This window comes from Coturnix japonica, chromosome 9 (assembly GCF_054131305.1).
Source record: "Coturnix japonica strain WE chromosome 9, WE-NBRP24, whole genome shotgun sequence".
Taxonomy (NCBI): domain Eukaryota; kingdom Metazoa; phylum Chordata; class Aves; order Galliformes; family Phasianidae; genus Coturnix; species Coturnix japonica.
The window spans coordinates 28,387,526-28,404,294 of NC_140671.1; the positions used below are offsets into that span (position 1 = coordinate 28,387,526).

A 16,769-nucleotide genomic window follows, 5' to 3' on the forward strand; every position below is an offset into this window, starting at 1 on the left:
CTTTACTGCTTGGCACAAGGCTCTTCCATAGTCCAACCTTTAAGTCTCCATTTGTTCCTTACCCAACGCTCCCATACCACCCACCACCTGCTCTATCAGCGAGCATAAAAATAACTCATGCTTTCAGTCTTTCAGGTTGATGGGATCAAATTCACTTCTAGTTTTGCATTTCAGCATAAACTGTTCGCAAATGCTGCAGTACTGAAACAGCCTGGTGTTCCAATGGTCATTTTTTGTGCTTATAATATAGTTCTGATTTGTTCAAGCTTATATCCAAAAAACACACATCAAATATGCACTTCATTTTATATTTATAACAAGAAATACACTCATGGAGTGGGGAAAGGGTGTAAAGTATAAGGGATAAGAAATGCAAGTCTCCTTATTCCTCGCTGCCTTTAAGTCAAGTCACCAGACTGAGCAGCTCCACCTCCACGAGCAGTGAGACTCGCCCTGCAGGGCAGGCTGCCATCAGACACGCCACTTATTAGTCACTCTGTAGGGTCCTCCAGCACAGAACTGGATAACTGCAGCTTGCCCTTCAGATAAACACTAGCAGACAGAATTAACTCGGGCTCAATCCTGGGATTAGCTGACATACAGTCTGTGCTGGGGAGGAGAGGAAAGCAGACTGATAGATTCAAAAAGAAAAAAAGAAAAAGAAAAAACCAACCTCCTATCAATTGCAGTTAAAAAATAAAACCCAATAATGGTGGAAGTCAGGTATGGAATTGCAGAAACCAAACTCCCATCATTTGTGCAATGCACTCTGTTTCCTGCCACTCACGTTGTCCATTCCTGCATTCCTACCTATCCATCAAGGCAGAAGGCACAAAGACTCCTTTATTCCTGCATAGGAAATAAAACCAGTTAAAATGAGTTGTCATCTGACAGAGCAGCATTCACACCGGGCTCAGTAATTCTCCTAATGGCAGCAGTAACCTACCCAGAGCACATTCCTACCAAATACCAACACGTATTAAGAGATAACAGCAAGCAGAAAAGGCGCTGTCCTGTCCTCACTGACATTCTCACTCATCATTGGTGAAGGAACAGATAGGAGCTCACACAAAATAAGCTGGGTGAGGCAGAACTCTGGCACCAGCGTGTTTTCTCCAGCAAAATTTAGGGAAACAAATACCAAATAAGTCTGTGCCTCCTTGAAATCCTATTTGAATATAAGCAGCAGTTTTATGTCTGAATAATCTATTTAAATGAGGTCAGTGATCTTAAAGACTTTTAGAACCAAACCTACAAGACCAAATTAACAATAAATTTATCCTAAAATGCGCGTGTCTGGAAAGTATATCTGAGCCATCTGTAGACTGGAATGCCAACAATGGGAACACGTTGGTTACTGAGAGCAGGGTGGAGCAGGCATTCTTATGTGCTGGGACATGAATAACACCCCACAAAAACACTTTTAATACAGGCTTCTTTCCTAGGCATACATTGCAATCAGATATATGGCCATACTGCTTTTATAAAAGAGACTTTCAAGGTTGTTATTACAAGAGATAAATGAAGGGAAACGGACACTTCCAGCTTGTAAAACAGTGCCTCCTTTTCAAAGCATTGTTTGCATTTTTCAAATCATTAAAAGGAAAGGAAACCAAATAGAAGCTAAGAACAGCTCATTTGGAATTCAACCGGATTCTCTCCCTGCTGTGGAATTTCAGCCTTGTACTGGGAGAAAGGTTGGATGGGGGAGGGCATTGTGCTAAGCAGCACCAGAGTGAGGCAAAGGCTGGCTCACAGAAGCTGCTGGAAAGCTGCTCTCATCCTCAGCTGCTCTTGCAGATCCCACTGCTATAAATACCAGCACTACAGCTGGCATTCTGGGAGAACAGCGTGCCGGCAGGCTGTGCATCAAGTGGGAGCGAGCAGAACCACACTGCCCCAGCCATCCTTAAAGCTGAACCAAAAGCACTACAAAACTCCACTGCCGTTTGATAACCTGACAGCGGCCTGCTGTACAAGCTGCAGATCAGCACTTGGAGTTGTGCTCAATTCTTCTGTGTTTTTTGCTTGCAGGATAATACAAACTCATCCCTCACTTCCTGCTTTCACTTGATGGCACCTCCAAGAGCTGCTGGCCTTCTACAGAGGTTGTTCTGACCTTCAGACACATTGCCAGCACTGCATTAAAAGGATATCGTGTAGCACTAGGAAACTGGGGAGGCTGTTCCACCAGCCCTTGTATTTAAAAGATTCATGTGGTGAAAATGTTGGATTCTTAAAAGCAGTTCTTACCGCAAAGAGAAATAACAAAAAGGCAAATAAAATTGCCTCCATCTTCTCCTTGAGCCAAGCCTGCATTCAGGCCTCCCCCTGCAACAAATGGAGTAACTGACAACAGGGGAGACATTCAAAGAACTTTGGTAAACTCCACTTCTTTCATTTATCTTTCAAATCAGTTCCCAGTTCAAGCTCTCCTGCAAGGCATGTTCCCCAGAAGCCACAGAACCGCCTGTTTTGATAGTGTCTGTTTGTGTGGTGGTACGAACACACTGAACAAACACTCATTCATGGACAACTCACTGTAACCACAGTTATGAGCATTTACAGACCAGGAAAATCTGGATGAGGCTTAAGTGGCTTTATTCCACAAAAGTTTATCTTCCCAACACAACTCCAAGAGGCAACCAGACAGAAACAGAAGCAAGCTGAATGTACAAAACAAATAAAACAAGATGAGCTGTCTATCAGAAAGAGGCTGATACCTAAAATCATTCACTTAAAGAAAACAGACTGAGAATCCAAACTGAACTCTCCCACCTACACTGTCTTGTGGTTTTTAAGTGGAGGAAAGAAGTTACCAGGTAAGACAGCTCCCACATCGTCCCTCACTTGCCTTTCCTACCTGTGTAGCAGTCACTACACTGCTTTACTACCCACATGTTCTCAGTGAGAGCCTAAATAACAGCCAGGTTCTCTTTAAGGACTTTTCCCATTGGTGATTTAAACCAAAGGTTATTTCCATGGTACAAACTCCTAAATGAAACTATCCAAACCACACGAATGGAACGCTACTTCAAAAGAAAACCAACTTGCTATTATTACACAATAGCATTTGTTTTCCAGTCAGCGTGCCTTCCCACTAGGAAAAGACTCAAAAGTCAAATGAGAAAGCAGAAGATCAGCAAATTCTGGTTTGTTTTGTTTTTTACCTTTTAGAGTTAAGTTTCTTTGAACGTGGTTGGTAGATTTGAGAGACGCATAACGAAATATAGAAATAAAAAAGTCATATTTTAACCCCCAACCCCTATAAATTAAACTGGTGAGTTTAACCTCAAGCACATTAAGCCACCTATCCAGTAAATTAAAGAAATACAAAAGAAGGTAATCTTCCAAACTTAAAGACTGAGAAAAGGGAAAGGAATTGTCTCCATTATAAACTGCATTAGGGTTACTGCAGAAGCTCCAGTCTGCTTCAGTACCGTGTGGGATTTCAATCAACAAAACACCACCACAAAAGCAACTTGAAAGTCTGATTTTAAGTTTCATATGAAAATATTCTATCTACAATAGCAGTATGCAGAAGGAATGAGGTATTACACAGTGTAAGGACTGCTAGCAGAGAGATCTCCCCAGGGAGTTAATTATCAATATGAAAAGTCTTCAGAGCCCATTAACTTTTCCCTCCAGGCACACGTATCCCTCACCAGGAAGCCCAGCACTGCTGACTAACCCAAGGGCAGTGCTACACACACAGCTACACTGTGCCCTGACCCAGTGGGTCTGTGGTCATGGGTTTGTTACAGGTTTTGCTGGCAGCCCCTGTACAAGGGGCAATACAGGTTTGCCCTTCAGAACTGAAATCCAAATGAAAACGAAGCATTTAGGCCACCTGAATCTGTGTGCATAACAAATGCTTCTAAAAACACATCATATTTTTGTTCCTAAGGTCCTAGGATGTTAACAACAAAAAACAAGGATGGTCTTCCTTAAAAGCATTCCTCTCAGTAAACGTTCCATCTTCTGTTTGCTTTAGTTTTTATCTAATAATTTGATGGTAACATTATGCTGTCTTTGGAAATTATTCCACATTTACTGACTAAGTGCTTAAGTATTAGGATGTGGCTGTTCCTAAACTCCTGTGTTTAGGAATCCCACTATTGTCTTCTATTCTACCCTCAGTTCTTCCATTTCCACTGCAGAACTTCTGACAGCATGATTCAAACGGATACCATCTGCAATCAGATACAATCTGAGCAGCACAGGCTTTCTGCCAAAATACCAGCCCCTTAATGCAGTCAGCACATGTGACTTCAGCTGGACTGCAGAATTTCACTCCTGCAATGTATATTTCAAAAGCAGAAAGACACAGTGATGCACTCAGACAATTCTTCAAGTGCAAGACACTGCAGATCGCTGCTTTCTGCAACTATAAAGAGCAACAAAGAAGTCAGAATGCTCCGCAAAACAAACAGGCAGGGTGTGCCAAGTGCTGGTTTCAAAGTTTCCATCCACTGCCTGCTACAGAGGGAAAAGCAGAAGCCCTGATCACCCCGGACAAGAGCACTACTGCATTCATTATGTTCAGCTTCAGATACTTCTGCATATTTCATTAGTTCAGTTATTGAGCCACAACCCACACATTCCTGTATGTTTCCATTGGTAAATGCACAAAGCTACTTAATTAAAGTTTAAACTATGGATAAACTGAAACAGAAATGCTTAGTTATTAAGAGTATATAATAGCATCTAGTATAATTCATTGAAGAAAATTACTGTCTACAGCTGTTCTCTGGACTTCTCCTCAAAGAGAGCAATATGGGGAAGAACAGCCCACAGACTGGCAGTGTATGACTGCTGAAACTGATGGTTCCTTTCCCGCAGCCTGGAACAGCCCTGATGACTTCAACCTGACCATCTGTCCTACTGCCCATCTTGTATCACAGCCACAGGACTCAAAAAGCTACTGATCAAACATTTCCAGAACACAAAATATAGCAAAAGCCATAGATGAGTTTCCAACTATATAAATCATGAAGTTTTTTTCCTCCTTTTGAAAGCTAATGCAGTTCCTTGGACATCCAAGTTCCTCTGCACTGCAGTTCCAGCATTCAGAAACAGAACTGGTGTTTTTGCCCTATCAGTTGACAGATAGACAGAGATTCATTGCTCACCCATGTCATTGTACCACAAATAGTTTCCACAGTCTCCTGGAGTTCAACAATCCTAAGCTTCATCATGACAGCAATATGAAAGCCTATTGCAGAGGCACCCAGCAGTGCTGCTGTATTTCACAGCTCGGTGGCATATCCATAATGAATGCCATCTCGTGTTGTCTACAATTCTTCCCCTTTGCACTGTTTTGGCCTAAAAGTTGGCATGTAATGTTTGGATGCGAGGTTTCTACAACAGATCACTGCTAAACATTTTTTTCCCCCCTCATTTTTAATGGAGATTTGAAAATCCAGTAACAAATGTTTTATCAGACAATATTCTACATGGGGTCTAAAGAGAAGAGTTACAATGCTTGACTGAAGCACAGATTGGCAATGAAGGAGAGAAAGAAGGAAAGCAGCAGATCCAGACAGAAATCACACTACAAGAGTTAAGATACAGTGGCCTGTAACATACCTCTACACCTGTCATTCCAATGCAGTGAAGTTAACAAAGAGGTTTTCACTTGGGTATCCTAATCTTTCTGCAGAACTCACAACTCCTCACAAGCAAACACCATGAACAACAGCATCAAACTTCTGATTTAAGCTTTCTAGTTAGATTCTGAGGTAGTTTTGTTTGTAGCAGTCTCAGAAGAGAAGAAGGTTCACTAAAACAGTAATTCTAGATGCTGCAGAGTCCACACTAAGGAGTTTAACTAGATAAATAGAAGATTAATCAGGGAGAGACAACAGGGAGAGTTGTTTCTGTGCTTAAATCAACTTACTGGTTGAATTGCCTTGCATCTGGATGATACATTTGGATTCTTTGCTTGTTTCTCGAGAGTTGAAGGGCCGGACCCGGACAGCCACCTTCACAGAAGCCCCCGACATTCTGGCTGCTTGTTGTACAGTCGAGATATGACGTGAAAGAGGTCAGAATCCTTCAAGTTTTCCTTGCTGGCGTTTTCTAAAAAGAAAAAAGCAATTTGGTTACTTACAACTCCTGCATTCACCGTGCTGACAAAAAAAAAAGGGCTGTACAAAATTGTTCAACTCCTCCCTGCAAACACCCTTCCCATGCAACAAGCTGCTACTTCAAAGCCATAACTGGAAATACATTTAACGGCACCTGCATGCTGTCTCCCTGTTCAAAAGTTTCTGTCATCCACGGCAGCTCTTTTGAAGCACATAAGCAGATTTGTTTTCATTGCTTGGTTTTCTTCCCAGAAAGAAGGGGCGCTAATACCAAAAAGATCTGGTTGCAACATGTGTTAGGCTTAACCTAACAAAGATAATTTTAGCAGTAAAGATACAGCTGCTTAGATTTCAGAATGAGCTGCCATCTACTACATAGCTATGTTCCCTAGCTGTCAACTCTAGCTGCCACAAAGCATTGGCATTATGAATAAAACTGATACAAGTGTGATGAGACATCCCACGCTGACTCAATACACCCCAATCCAGACAAAAGGGTGCAACTATCAACCTTAAAGAACCCTCTGCAATCCTGGGAAACTCCTTCTCCCAAAGGAAAACAAAAAAAGGAACTCATTAACTACTTGTGTATTCACTGATTAAAGCGCTACTCCATAGGGATGAAGAGGAATCAGAAATTATTGCCTTCAGGTAAATATTACTATCTCTGTCTTCCATGAATGTTCGCCATTGAGTTCATCTTCATTTACTATCAAAGCACTTGTTCAAATGCTACTGGCCATATCTCAGTGATGAAGCACTTCAGCAGGTAGCAAACTATTCATCACACCCACAACCCCAACCTCAAGGCACATCCATCTGATACAGCACTGCAATGTAGAGATAATAACACTTGGTTCAATTGCACCCAAACAACCCTTCCCATTAGAAGAAAGTTTCCCGTGTGGTCTACCATTAAGAAGTCTGACATAACACCACATGGTGCTGTATTGAAGTTTAAGGCTCAAGAACCAAGAAGATAGGTTTCAAAAAGAAGTCATCAAGGTCTAGTAAAAAACAAAGCCACCATTGTGGCTAGGAAAGTCTCCATGCCGCAGCCTGGAAGGCTACATTGAGAAGGCATGATGATATAGTTGGTTTACCCATATATCCTAAAGATCTGCCACAGCCACTGCTGAAGAAAGGATCGAGGGATCAGTGAACCTGGTCATATTCAGACCATCCCTACCTTGAATCAGAGTTAACACAGACAGAACTCTACTCTGCACTAGTCAGTATTCAAGGCCCTGAAAACCTGAAAGCTTGTTTCATGGCTTGCTTACTCCACGCATCCAAAGAAGCATCCATGTCATGTAATCACAATGCTACAAGATCACAAAGCATAGTAGCAGATCAAAAGCAGAAGTTTTTCAGCTCTGTAGTTCTCCAGCTCGTAGGCAAGTGCTCAATTCAAGCGATGACATCTTCACACAGGACAAGATTTTAATAAAACTCCATTACTTCATTAATGTCATCACATGGTGAAGATGGAAATTAAATTACTCCACCAAGCAGAAGCAGCAGAAATAAGCATTGGTTATTCCAGCAGGTCCCAGTGGTCTCTGAGCAGATTACAAGGTCTGGAATACCCGCAGGAGCAAACCAAGAGACTTTCAATGATACCACAGTGATACAGCAAAGTGGTACAATGAGAACTTCCAAGGCAGACACAGCCAGTTATTACAGTACTGCATTAGCAGCAGATGAAGAAGTTGCACTACAGACTTAAAACACAGACTACAGCAAAGAAGTAATGGGGATGAATTGCACAATTTGCGAAGTTTAAAGGAGAATCTGTGGGTGTTTCACAGAGGTTAATTATTATAAAGTGTGTGCACGTCAAGTTTACACCTTTATTATCACCTTCTCCTGATTATCTCCCGAGTGGAAATGATGCTCTCTCTTCCTAATTCGACCCCATGTAAGTACCTGTGCCCTCAGGAGAGCTAAGCGACAGACTAATCTGGATACAGCCTGGTGCCATTACTCAACTGACCCTGAGAATTGCTGCTAGAGCACAGGAACGTTGCCACACATGGCCAACACAACACTCTGCTTCCAAAACACGATTCAAGAGTCCTGTTAAATGCAGAGTCTGGACCAACTTCAAGCTCAGGGGTTTTCTTACCAGGCTACAGAAGTAAAAGAGGCTGCAGTTTCCATAGGGTGTGGTACACCATGGGACAACAAAACTGGTGACTGATTTCTCAGGGCTTTGATTATGGAAACACCACCCAACGTGGGCTGGGTGGATGGTTCTCATCTTCCATTGCCCCACCTACCAATATTAACATGAAAACCATGAGGAGGACCAATAAATGGAAGTAAGGGCAATAACGAAGAGATGTGTAAACAATACAATGTGCTCTTATAACTAAGAGCTGCAAGCAGCTGCTTTTTAAAGAGAAAACACAACCAAAGACAACAAAAAGTGCTCCTGGTAAATGCCTGGTCTGTGAGATGCACTTGGCTAAAGCAGGAATGGGAACTGGGGATTCAAGAGGAGCTGTGTCCATCAGAGATACCTTAGAGACATCATCGATTTAACTGCTCAGCAAAAGAAAGAACTAAGGTTGTAAATAAGATGCATATAAAAATATCTTAGTGGAAGGCATAACTGTATCTGCTATTTAAATGCTATCCTATAACCCATCTCACAGGGCACCATCCAGCTCTAACCCACAACAACCAGCCAAGGGAGCTGAGAGAGCAGCACAGTGCTATGGGGAGACCCTGCAAAGAAACGAGGAGTGAGCGAAGCTCTCATCTCACACAAACTGCTATTTTCAAATGACAATCAAGGGACAAGTAAAAAAATGTATCATCTCCTGTTGGAGTAAGCAAAATTAATAGATGTAGTCAGGCACTTTATTCTTACACACAGCAGAACACGTTATGGAAAACAAAGCTCCTGGTAATACAAGGCCATGTAATGCTGGTTACCTCCAACAGCATTAACTGCCAGAACTGCTTTCCAAAGCGCCTGGCAGCAGAGGGAAACTGCAGCTCCAGGAACGATGCATCCTGCTGCATGATAAGCAGCTGACTGACCTGGAGGTTTTCTCTGCAAATCCTTTGTCTCGCACAATAGCCATCTTGGACCTCTCCTCTTCCGCCACATCTTCAAAAATACCCAACAAACAACAGAAAAGGAGCTTAAAACATATATACATTAGGCTAGATATGTACAATACTGAGTCAAAAGCTTCTTCCTTTTACTGTGTTTCTTTTTTTAACTCTTCACAGTCAGGAACGGCATCAGAACAGGATTCTTTAGCACAGGCTGAGTGAGAGGCATGAGAATGCAGTGCCAGAGGAGCACAGGTCACCAGCAGGAACAGCCTCACCACCAGCAATGCTTTCTGCAGGCTCTATCCCCACTCCTGCCAAACAGCAGCTGGAGAACAACACGCTGATTGTGGAAGCAGAACATCCTCCCATAGTGCCTTAAGCACCATGACTGTGGTGCCACTTCAACCCACAAAAATCAGCGCTCCCAACAAACCACACAGCGAAAATATGGGGAACTAATTCCACGAGTAAACACCATCTTCACTACAAGAGAACGTGAGAAGGACATCACCAGCGGCTCCACATACATGGGCTAAATGACAGCTGTGAAGTACAGAGCAGCTAAAACCAATGACAAGTTCTGAAGATACCAACCCTCTCTTTTGTGCTCCTCTAAAATGACACCACGTTCACGTCTGTCTCACTCACAGTTCTCGCAGCTGAAGCAAAATGCCCACTTGCAGATGCCCATAGATTTCTGATGCTCACAAGAATATCCCACTATGTAAGGTTTAGTTTAGTTTCAACTAATAAGACAACTAGCCTCAAGACCATGTACTTTCCCAGGCTACTCATAAATCTTATTTCTTCTCAAGTTTACTAAGTGTTCATAGTATTTTATAAGGGCCTTCACCAGACAGAATTACACAAGACAAAACAAGACCACGTTGTGCAGCATCGCAGGAGCTAGAAAGAAACTGCAACTGGTTTTTCAAGGTTCCCATTCCCCAGAAGTAGCACCAAGTCCTTCAGAACGCTGCCTAAGAGCAGGAAGAGGAGGTACAACTTCAGCAGCAAGTGAAGATGTAACACAGCCCGTGGGACAGATTTAGAAGAACAACCTTCAGAAGATGAAGCTGTCTTGCATACATTCCTTCCAGGCTTCCAAGGCCGCCGTTCATGGCGGAATGAATCATTCTGCATCTTGAAAAGGATCTACCAGTTGTGTAGCTTTCAGCATTTGCTCTGTATGAATCCAAGTGAGGATCAAGAAAGGAGCTGTATGAGCGCTTGATGCAATACCCCACCGGCAGCACCCACGCATTTGGTGAGCTCTGTCAGCACAAAAGCAAAGCCTACATATTAATTTGACACCAGACTATTACTAAATGATATCCACCACCCAAGTCCTACAAGTCACGCACCGAGGTTTTATTATTAAAACGTATCATTAAACAAATCACCTGGATCCCTTGTCTGTTTTCTGCTATTCGTGCTGCCAAACACAACCATGTTGGTCAATCAACGCTTATGATCTCAAAGCACCTGCAACTACACTTGGGCCTCCACCCAATGCATAAATAAACAAGCTGTTCTTTGGAACCTGGAGCCTTGGACTCATTCTGAAGTTCTGATAAATCAATTCAGAACGTATTGTTCTTTTCTGAGATTGTTACAAGCAAAATGGGCTTAAAGGGTCAAAATTTTCATTACATCTTCCAGTATGTTTTCAACCAATCCAAAGTGCTTATGAAAACAAGGTTCAAACACATAAGAGAAGCAGTATTGCTTTTATTCAGCAGTCAACCACTGTGTCCCATCCAGGCATGAAACAATGAGACGCCTACCAGAGAATGAGCCAACTTTTAAACAAAAAAATTGCTTCCTATGTGTGTAACTTAACCACGCACCAGCTCTAAAGAAAGGAAAGGCACAGATTAATATGTGGAAAGTGAGCAAACAGCTGTTCAGAGCAGCAGGGGAACGGTTGTCAACGGGGGGGGGGGGATCCAAATTTAGGTCCCCCTCTGAGGATCGGGTAGTGCCGATGGCCTGACATATCAGCTGAACTCACACAGCACAAATCACTGCCCGGGGACTTCGCTATAGAGCAGCAATGCCAGATAAAAGAGGTGAAGAATCTGGCAGCGCCCTGAGTCAGATGGTAGAAACATGTGGGTATTTACCAATGCACTGGGCTGTACAACAACAAAAACCAGTTGAGGAGACGGAAATGAACAGAATATTCTTAAACAAATAAACCAACAAACAGCACAGATGGATTTCGGCGCTCGAAGCCGCCATCAGCCCGCAGTGAATGGCGCTATCCGCTTAATCCCTCAACTCGGCCCGAGGTGCCAGGCCCGGCAGCTCCCCATCCCAACATGGCTGCCTCGAGCCGCGCTGCAGCCAGGGGCAGAGCCCACTACCTGGCGCTGCTCAGACACAAGGCGGCCGCCTTGGAAGCGCCATCCATCCATCCGTCCGTCCGTCCATCCATCCATCCATCCACCCACCCATCATCATCCATCCATCCCATCATCATCCATCCCTCCGGCTCCTCACCCCCCGCGGCCGACTCGAGGGCCGCGCCCGCATCCCGAGTAGTGACGCTCGCCCCAAAGGACGAAGAACCGCGGCGACACCCGCGGCCGCGATACGGGCGTGGAGAAAAGGCCGCACCGCCGGGGACGGAACGGCCGCACCACACACAGGCGAGGCCGGACCGAGGCGGGGCCTTGCGAGTCATCTCCAGCCCCTCATCTCCAGCCTCCAGCCGCAGCCCACCCGCGGCGGCCCCCACTCCCCCCGTTGGGCAGCACGTAAACAAGCGGCCTCCCCGCCCCGCATTACGGTACCGGCACCGAGCCCTTCCCCGCCCGCCGTCCCCCCCCACCCCGCAGCCGTCGGGCCGCGCTGCCCCGGCACCGAGCGACCCTCACCTGGGGAAGGCCGCGGGGTCCGAGGGCCGCGGGCGGTGCGGGGTTGACAGCGATGTCAGCGGCTGGGGCGGGGATAAGGAAAGAAAGCGGCCTCCCCCATCACACTGCGCCGCCAGGAGAGAGCGAGGAGACAGAGGGAAAGGAGAAGAAGGGAAAGAAAAAGGCCGCAGCGGGGAGGAGCGGCACAGCAATGTGAACCCCACCGCGCCGCTCCCACACTGACAGAATCACCGCTCTCTGCACACGGCCCCGCCCCCGAAGAGGAGGGTGCAACGTCCCCCCAGCCAATAGTCGCTCACCGCTGCCCCCGCTGCCCTCCTGTTGACCAATCGCCACGAGCAGAAGGAGCTCCCGCCCGCCCCTCTAGCTGTCAATCATCATCCCGACACAACCGCTAGCCAATCGCATCTCAGGATACCCGTCCTTAATGCAAGGCTCCGGCCCTCAGAGTCCGCGAGACTCGGGAGGTCCCCCCGCCCGCTGTGCGCGCTCCCGCTGTGCTCGTCCCCCCTCCCGCTGTGCGCGCTCCCGCTGTGCTCGTCCCCCCTACCGCTGTGCGCGCTCCCGCCGCTGAGGCAGGTCCCGCCTTGAGGCGAGGCCTCAGGGCAGCCCGCCAACACAATGGGGGCGGGGTTTCCCTATTTCCACCATTATAACGTTTTCTCTGTGGTTTTTTTCTGCACATCGCTCTTTTTTCCTTTAGCTTAGCGGTGAAATGAAGTGATATTCTCACATCCTGCTATTAGGAGCCCCGGTCTGTCCCCGCTGCCTGCTGACTCAGATATAAGCGTTGCCATTACCTCAGTGTAAGGTTGTGATACAAGAACCAATTGCTCTGCATTGTATGTATCCCTGTCAGAACTCAGCACAGCGGGTCCTGAGGGCAAAGTGGTGCCAATTTGTCACTGTATTCACCCAAAAAAGCACGTTTTGAAGGGTTTTTATAAGCTCTTGGTGTGATAAGCTCAAAGTAGATGTCAAAACCAATCACCCCATCCCTGGCATTGGCGGTAACCTCGATATTAAGTTTCCTTACCTTGTTGTAATAACTAAAGGAGGGAATTGATACCTTTTAAATGTGAGTTCTCCCAGTAAAGTCGGAGCTAATGTTAACAGTAACCTCTTCAGTAACATCTACACGGATACATTTTGTATCGGTGATATAAATACTATAAATGTATCTCAAAGTTAGCAACTCCTTAGAGGCCAAATGAGGCACTGTGCTATTTATACTCCTAAGGTCAGGATCTGTTACTATAGCAGAATCACTATCAATTCAGATTCTGAAGGACACTGCCTTGAATAACACACCCTATGCCATATGTAAACACTTCTATTTCTTCCCATTGTAGAAGGTTATGGGAAACATCCTGAATTCCTTCAATCAAGTCATTTATCTGGAACAATGGAATATTTCAGACTCTTCGGTTTAGTAGGTTAAAAAACTTTACATTTAGCTGCAGAGCTAATCTCTTACTGAACATTAATGAGTCTCCTTTCAGGCAAAAGAAAAATCATTAAAAAAGAAAAAAATATATGCCTAGAAAAAAAGGTATAGCTTGCTATATACTATCCTAATACATTATAAATCTTGATGGATCTGGGTGCTGGATAACAGCTGGAAAATGAAAGCATAGCTGGCTTTGTCCTGTGACTTCTGGAGGGGAAGAATAGATAGATGTGAATTGGTGGAAGGGATGTGATTCTATGTGTATCAGGGAACTAAACTGATCATAAAACACATTTCTCTGCTCCAACAGGCCACGTTGGTGGAAACTTTGGAATGCTCCCCACATCCTTGGGAAAAATAATAATAATAAACTTAAAATCCCATACCCACAGCATGGGATATACACAACCCAACCAAAACCTCCCCTGAGGCCTTGTCATCACCTGTCATATAGCCAAGATTCTGTCTGTTAGGAAGAATCATTCACTTGAAGTACTGCTGACACCTGTGTTCATTATTCCACATTGAGTTGTTTGTTACCTGCAGGTTCTCTCTCACAATCAGTATGAGTAAAGCCACCCACACATCTGCACTTCTACTGCTCTCACCGACCCAAAGGAATGATGGAGAAAGGAAACACTTTGTGTGAGTGTGTATCATCATTTATTGTAGTTCAAGAGTCAGGAACTGAACAGAGGACACAGCGAAAAACAAATAAAAGAAAAACAACCTTTTCTTTACAGACTTAATTTTAAAACACTGTGGTTTCAAATCCTTTTTAAAAAGGAAATTCAAGTATCGTAAGCAGGGGGCAGTAATACAAAAATGTTTGTGAATGTTTTTCATCTCTTTTCTTAAAAAAAAAATGAAAGAAAGAAAGAAAGAAAAATGTAATTCTACATTTCCTGCACCCTTTTTGCTTTGGTAAGGCCAAGCCATGGATACAAACTGGTAAGCAACATAAAAAAATGACCCCTGCCCCCAAGATGCAGCCTCAGAATAAAAGGATCTGCTCTCTGCAGACAAGCTCTAACGGCTCAGAACTGTCACGTAGCATATATTATATCTGCAGCGTTAAAAGAATGGATTTTTTTTCTTTAAAAAGTCACCAAAATCCTCGTATTCTCAAGCATCTTTTTCTTGGCAGCTGTTGTAATGTATCTCAGTATCGAGGCCTTTCAAAAATACCAGAGCATCTTGATCAGCATAGCGGGACATCTCAGATAACAACTTAAAACTCACACGTCAAATCTTTGCCTTTTGCAAATGATCCTCACGTCTTCTAACACCAATTAAAAAAGAAAAACAAATATGCGAATATGCATAATATAAAAATACGATCCCAAGATTAACACTTTGTTGCAGGCACAGTTATCGCACAGAGTATATTCTTTTGAGGGCAGGGGAATGATTTTGTTTCATCACAGGGATTTTTTTTCTGCATTTAATAATAAAAAAAAAGACAGCAGTGCAGGTTGTTGGAAGAAGGGAGGGAAAGAGGAAAAAGTTATTTTAGCAGCAAAATGTCCAAGATTCTAACCACAATCAAATTAACGGATATCCGGCTGTAAAAAATAAGGTTGAAGGGATGCTGCCCTGATCCATTCATCATTGCTAAAATAATTCAGCTGTAAAAACTCCAAAACGTGACATACTGAAGGACAGTTTTGTAACATAAGCAACTTCCTAATTTGTCCTCCGTGTTATTGACCATCGTTATCACTTAAATATATGTACAAGATTTAAGCTGCTTTTCTTCTCGTCCACATGCTTCTGGCCGCTACAGCAAGTTATGCCAGTGGGCGTGCTAATCCCATCAGCAGCTTTCCAAGTGTAACTGCCCCACTGTCAGCCAGCAGCCCACGCCCTGCTCTTCTCACTGGTATTGGCGTGCACTGCAAGGGAACTCTTAATGGTCAGCATTCTGCTTGTCTCTCATCCAGGCTTGGATTTGCTCTTTAAGTTCTGGCACTAATAAGGTAAAGAAGAGGAAAACAAAATAATTAACTTGGTAGTTCAATTATTTAATAACGCTGCTTCTCATGACTAATAGCAAGTCGTTTTCCCAGTCAGGAATATCTACTACTATTTCCTTCTGTCAATAGATTTTCTGCACAGCTTTAAGTAAATGAATTACCCATTTACCTACAATAACAATATCCATTAGCCCGGTAGTTATGAACTTGAGGGTGGCTCAGTTTTATTTTCAGAAAAGGGAGAAACAAGGAATTAAGAATTCCATGCAAGGTGAGACTAAAGAACTGTTAGTTCTACAGAGGCTTCAGCGCAATCTTCTGAAATTATATGGAACAGAAAATGCACGCATATTCCTTCCCCCACATCAACAGGTCCATCACTAATTAGAAGCAAGAATACCTGGTTCCAGCATATTTTCTGTCAGTGTCTGACGATTGAAGGGATCAGTGGAAGAATTCAACAGATGCCTCAGGATGATTGACCTGTCCATAATAGTTCCAGACGGCAACCTCACAGGATCAGTCATCAGAGTGTCCATGAGCGGATCTGAGGACACAATCGTCACATTGAAAACAGCAGATGAAAGGTTCACCTGAACAGAGACCTACTGCACATGTCAGATACTCAGAGTCTCCTATCAGCTACATTGCTGAAGATACAGAAAACAGGTAAAAGCAGCAGCAAGTTAAAATGAGCAGTGGATTGAGTCCCAGTACAGAAAGGGAAAAACAGGACAAAGGTTGAGCATTAGCAATTTTCACCATTGTTTTTTTCCTTATTGTTCTAAATTACAAGCAGTGAAGACAAGGCTTGGACTGGATAATGAAATTCCAGGGGAAAAAAAAACAAAAATTCACTCTTTATCTCTCATAATTTGCTAATTTAATTGAGATGGAGAAGGATGTAAGTCTCCATAAACAGTCTCTACTAATACATAATCGTACTTAGAAACAAAATAACAAAACAAATCCATCTTGACCTAACAATTCAGTGTTCAGAAGAATCAACTTGCCTCTGAATTCATCCGGGGCATCGCTGTAATCAATTTCTGCACGGGCATTCTTGGCAACAATCTCTTCCACTTTCTCTGCCAGCAGTTTGAATTTTTCTATTGCTATGGTTGACTTGATTCCAGCCTTTCTCATCTTTGATATGACCTCCTCAAAGAGCTCTTTGCTGTAGGACCTCTACAAGCAAAGCATAAAACTTTGCTGAGCTGCAGTATCCAAATGTGCCGCAAAAATTCTACAGACCTTTTAATGCTTTTTAAAAACTTCAGAAGAAAGGATCAATAAAACC

General features: G+C 43.8%; 2 protein-coding genes across 27 annotated transcripts in view; both read right to left on the bottom strand.

Moving 5' to 3' along the window:
• KIF1B (kinesin family member 1B) overlaps positions 1-12,263 on the bottom strand; it is a 76,771-nt gene extending 64,508 nt beyond the window's left edge. For 21 of the 22 annotated variants that reach the window (XM_085509003.1, XM_015882381.3, XM_032448835.2 and 18 more), the window contains exons 1-2: positions 12,044-12,263; positions 5,900-6,081 (exon numbers count right to left, since the gene is read on the bottom strand). In XM_085509003.1, the coding sequence (XP_085365129.1) occupies positions 5,900-6,005 (106 nt within the window). In that variant the 5' untranslated portion in view covers positions 6,006-6,081; positions 12,044-12,263. Of the gene's footprint in view, positions 1-5,899; positions 6,082-11,666; positions 11,829-12,043 lie in introns of those variants that run through there. The other variant, XM_085508999.1, reaches the window with a different exon arrangement.
• Positions 12,264-14,133: 1,870 nt separating this feature from the next.
• UBE4B (ubiquitination factor E4B) overlaps positions 14,134-16,769 on the bottom strand; it is a 35,444-nt gene continuing 32,808 nt past the window's right edge. For all 5 annotated transcript variants that reach the window (XM_015882403.3, XM_015882402.3, XM_085509020.1 and 2 more), the window contains 3 exons: positions 16,483-16,657; positions 15,870-16,016; positions 14,134-15,464 (listed from right to left, as the gene is read on the bottom strand). In XM_015882403.3, the coding sequence (XP_015737889.2) occupies positions 15,403-15,464; positions 15,870-16,016; positions 16,483-16,657 (384 nt within the window). In that variant the 3' untranslated portion in view covers positions 14,134-15,402. The remainder of the gene's footprint in view (positions 15,465-15,869; positions 16,017-16,482; positions 16,658-16,769) is intronic.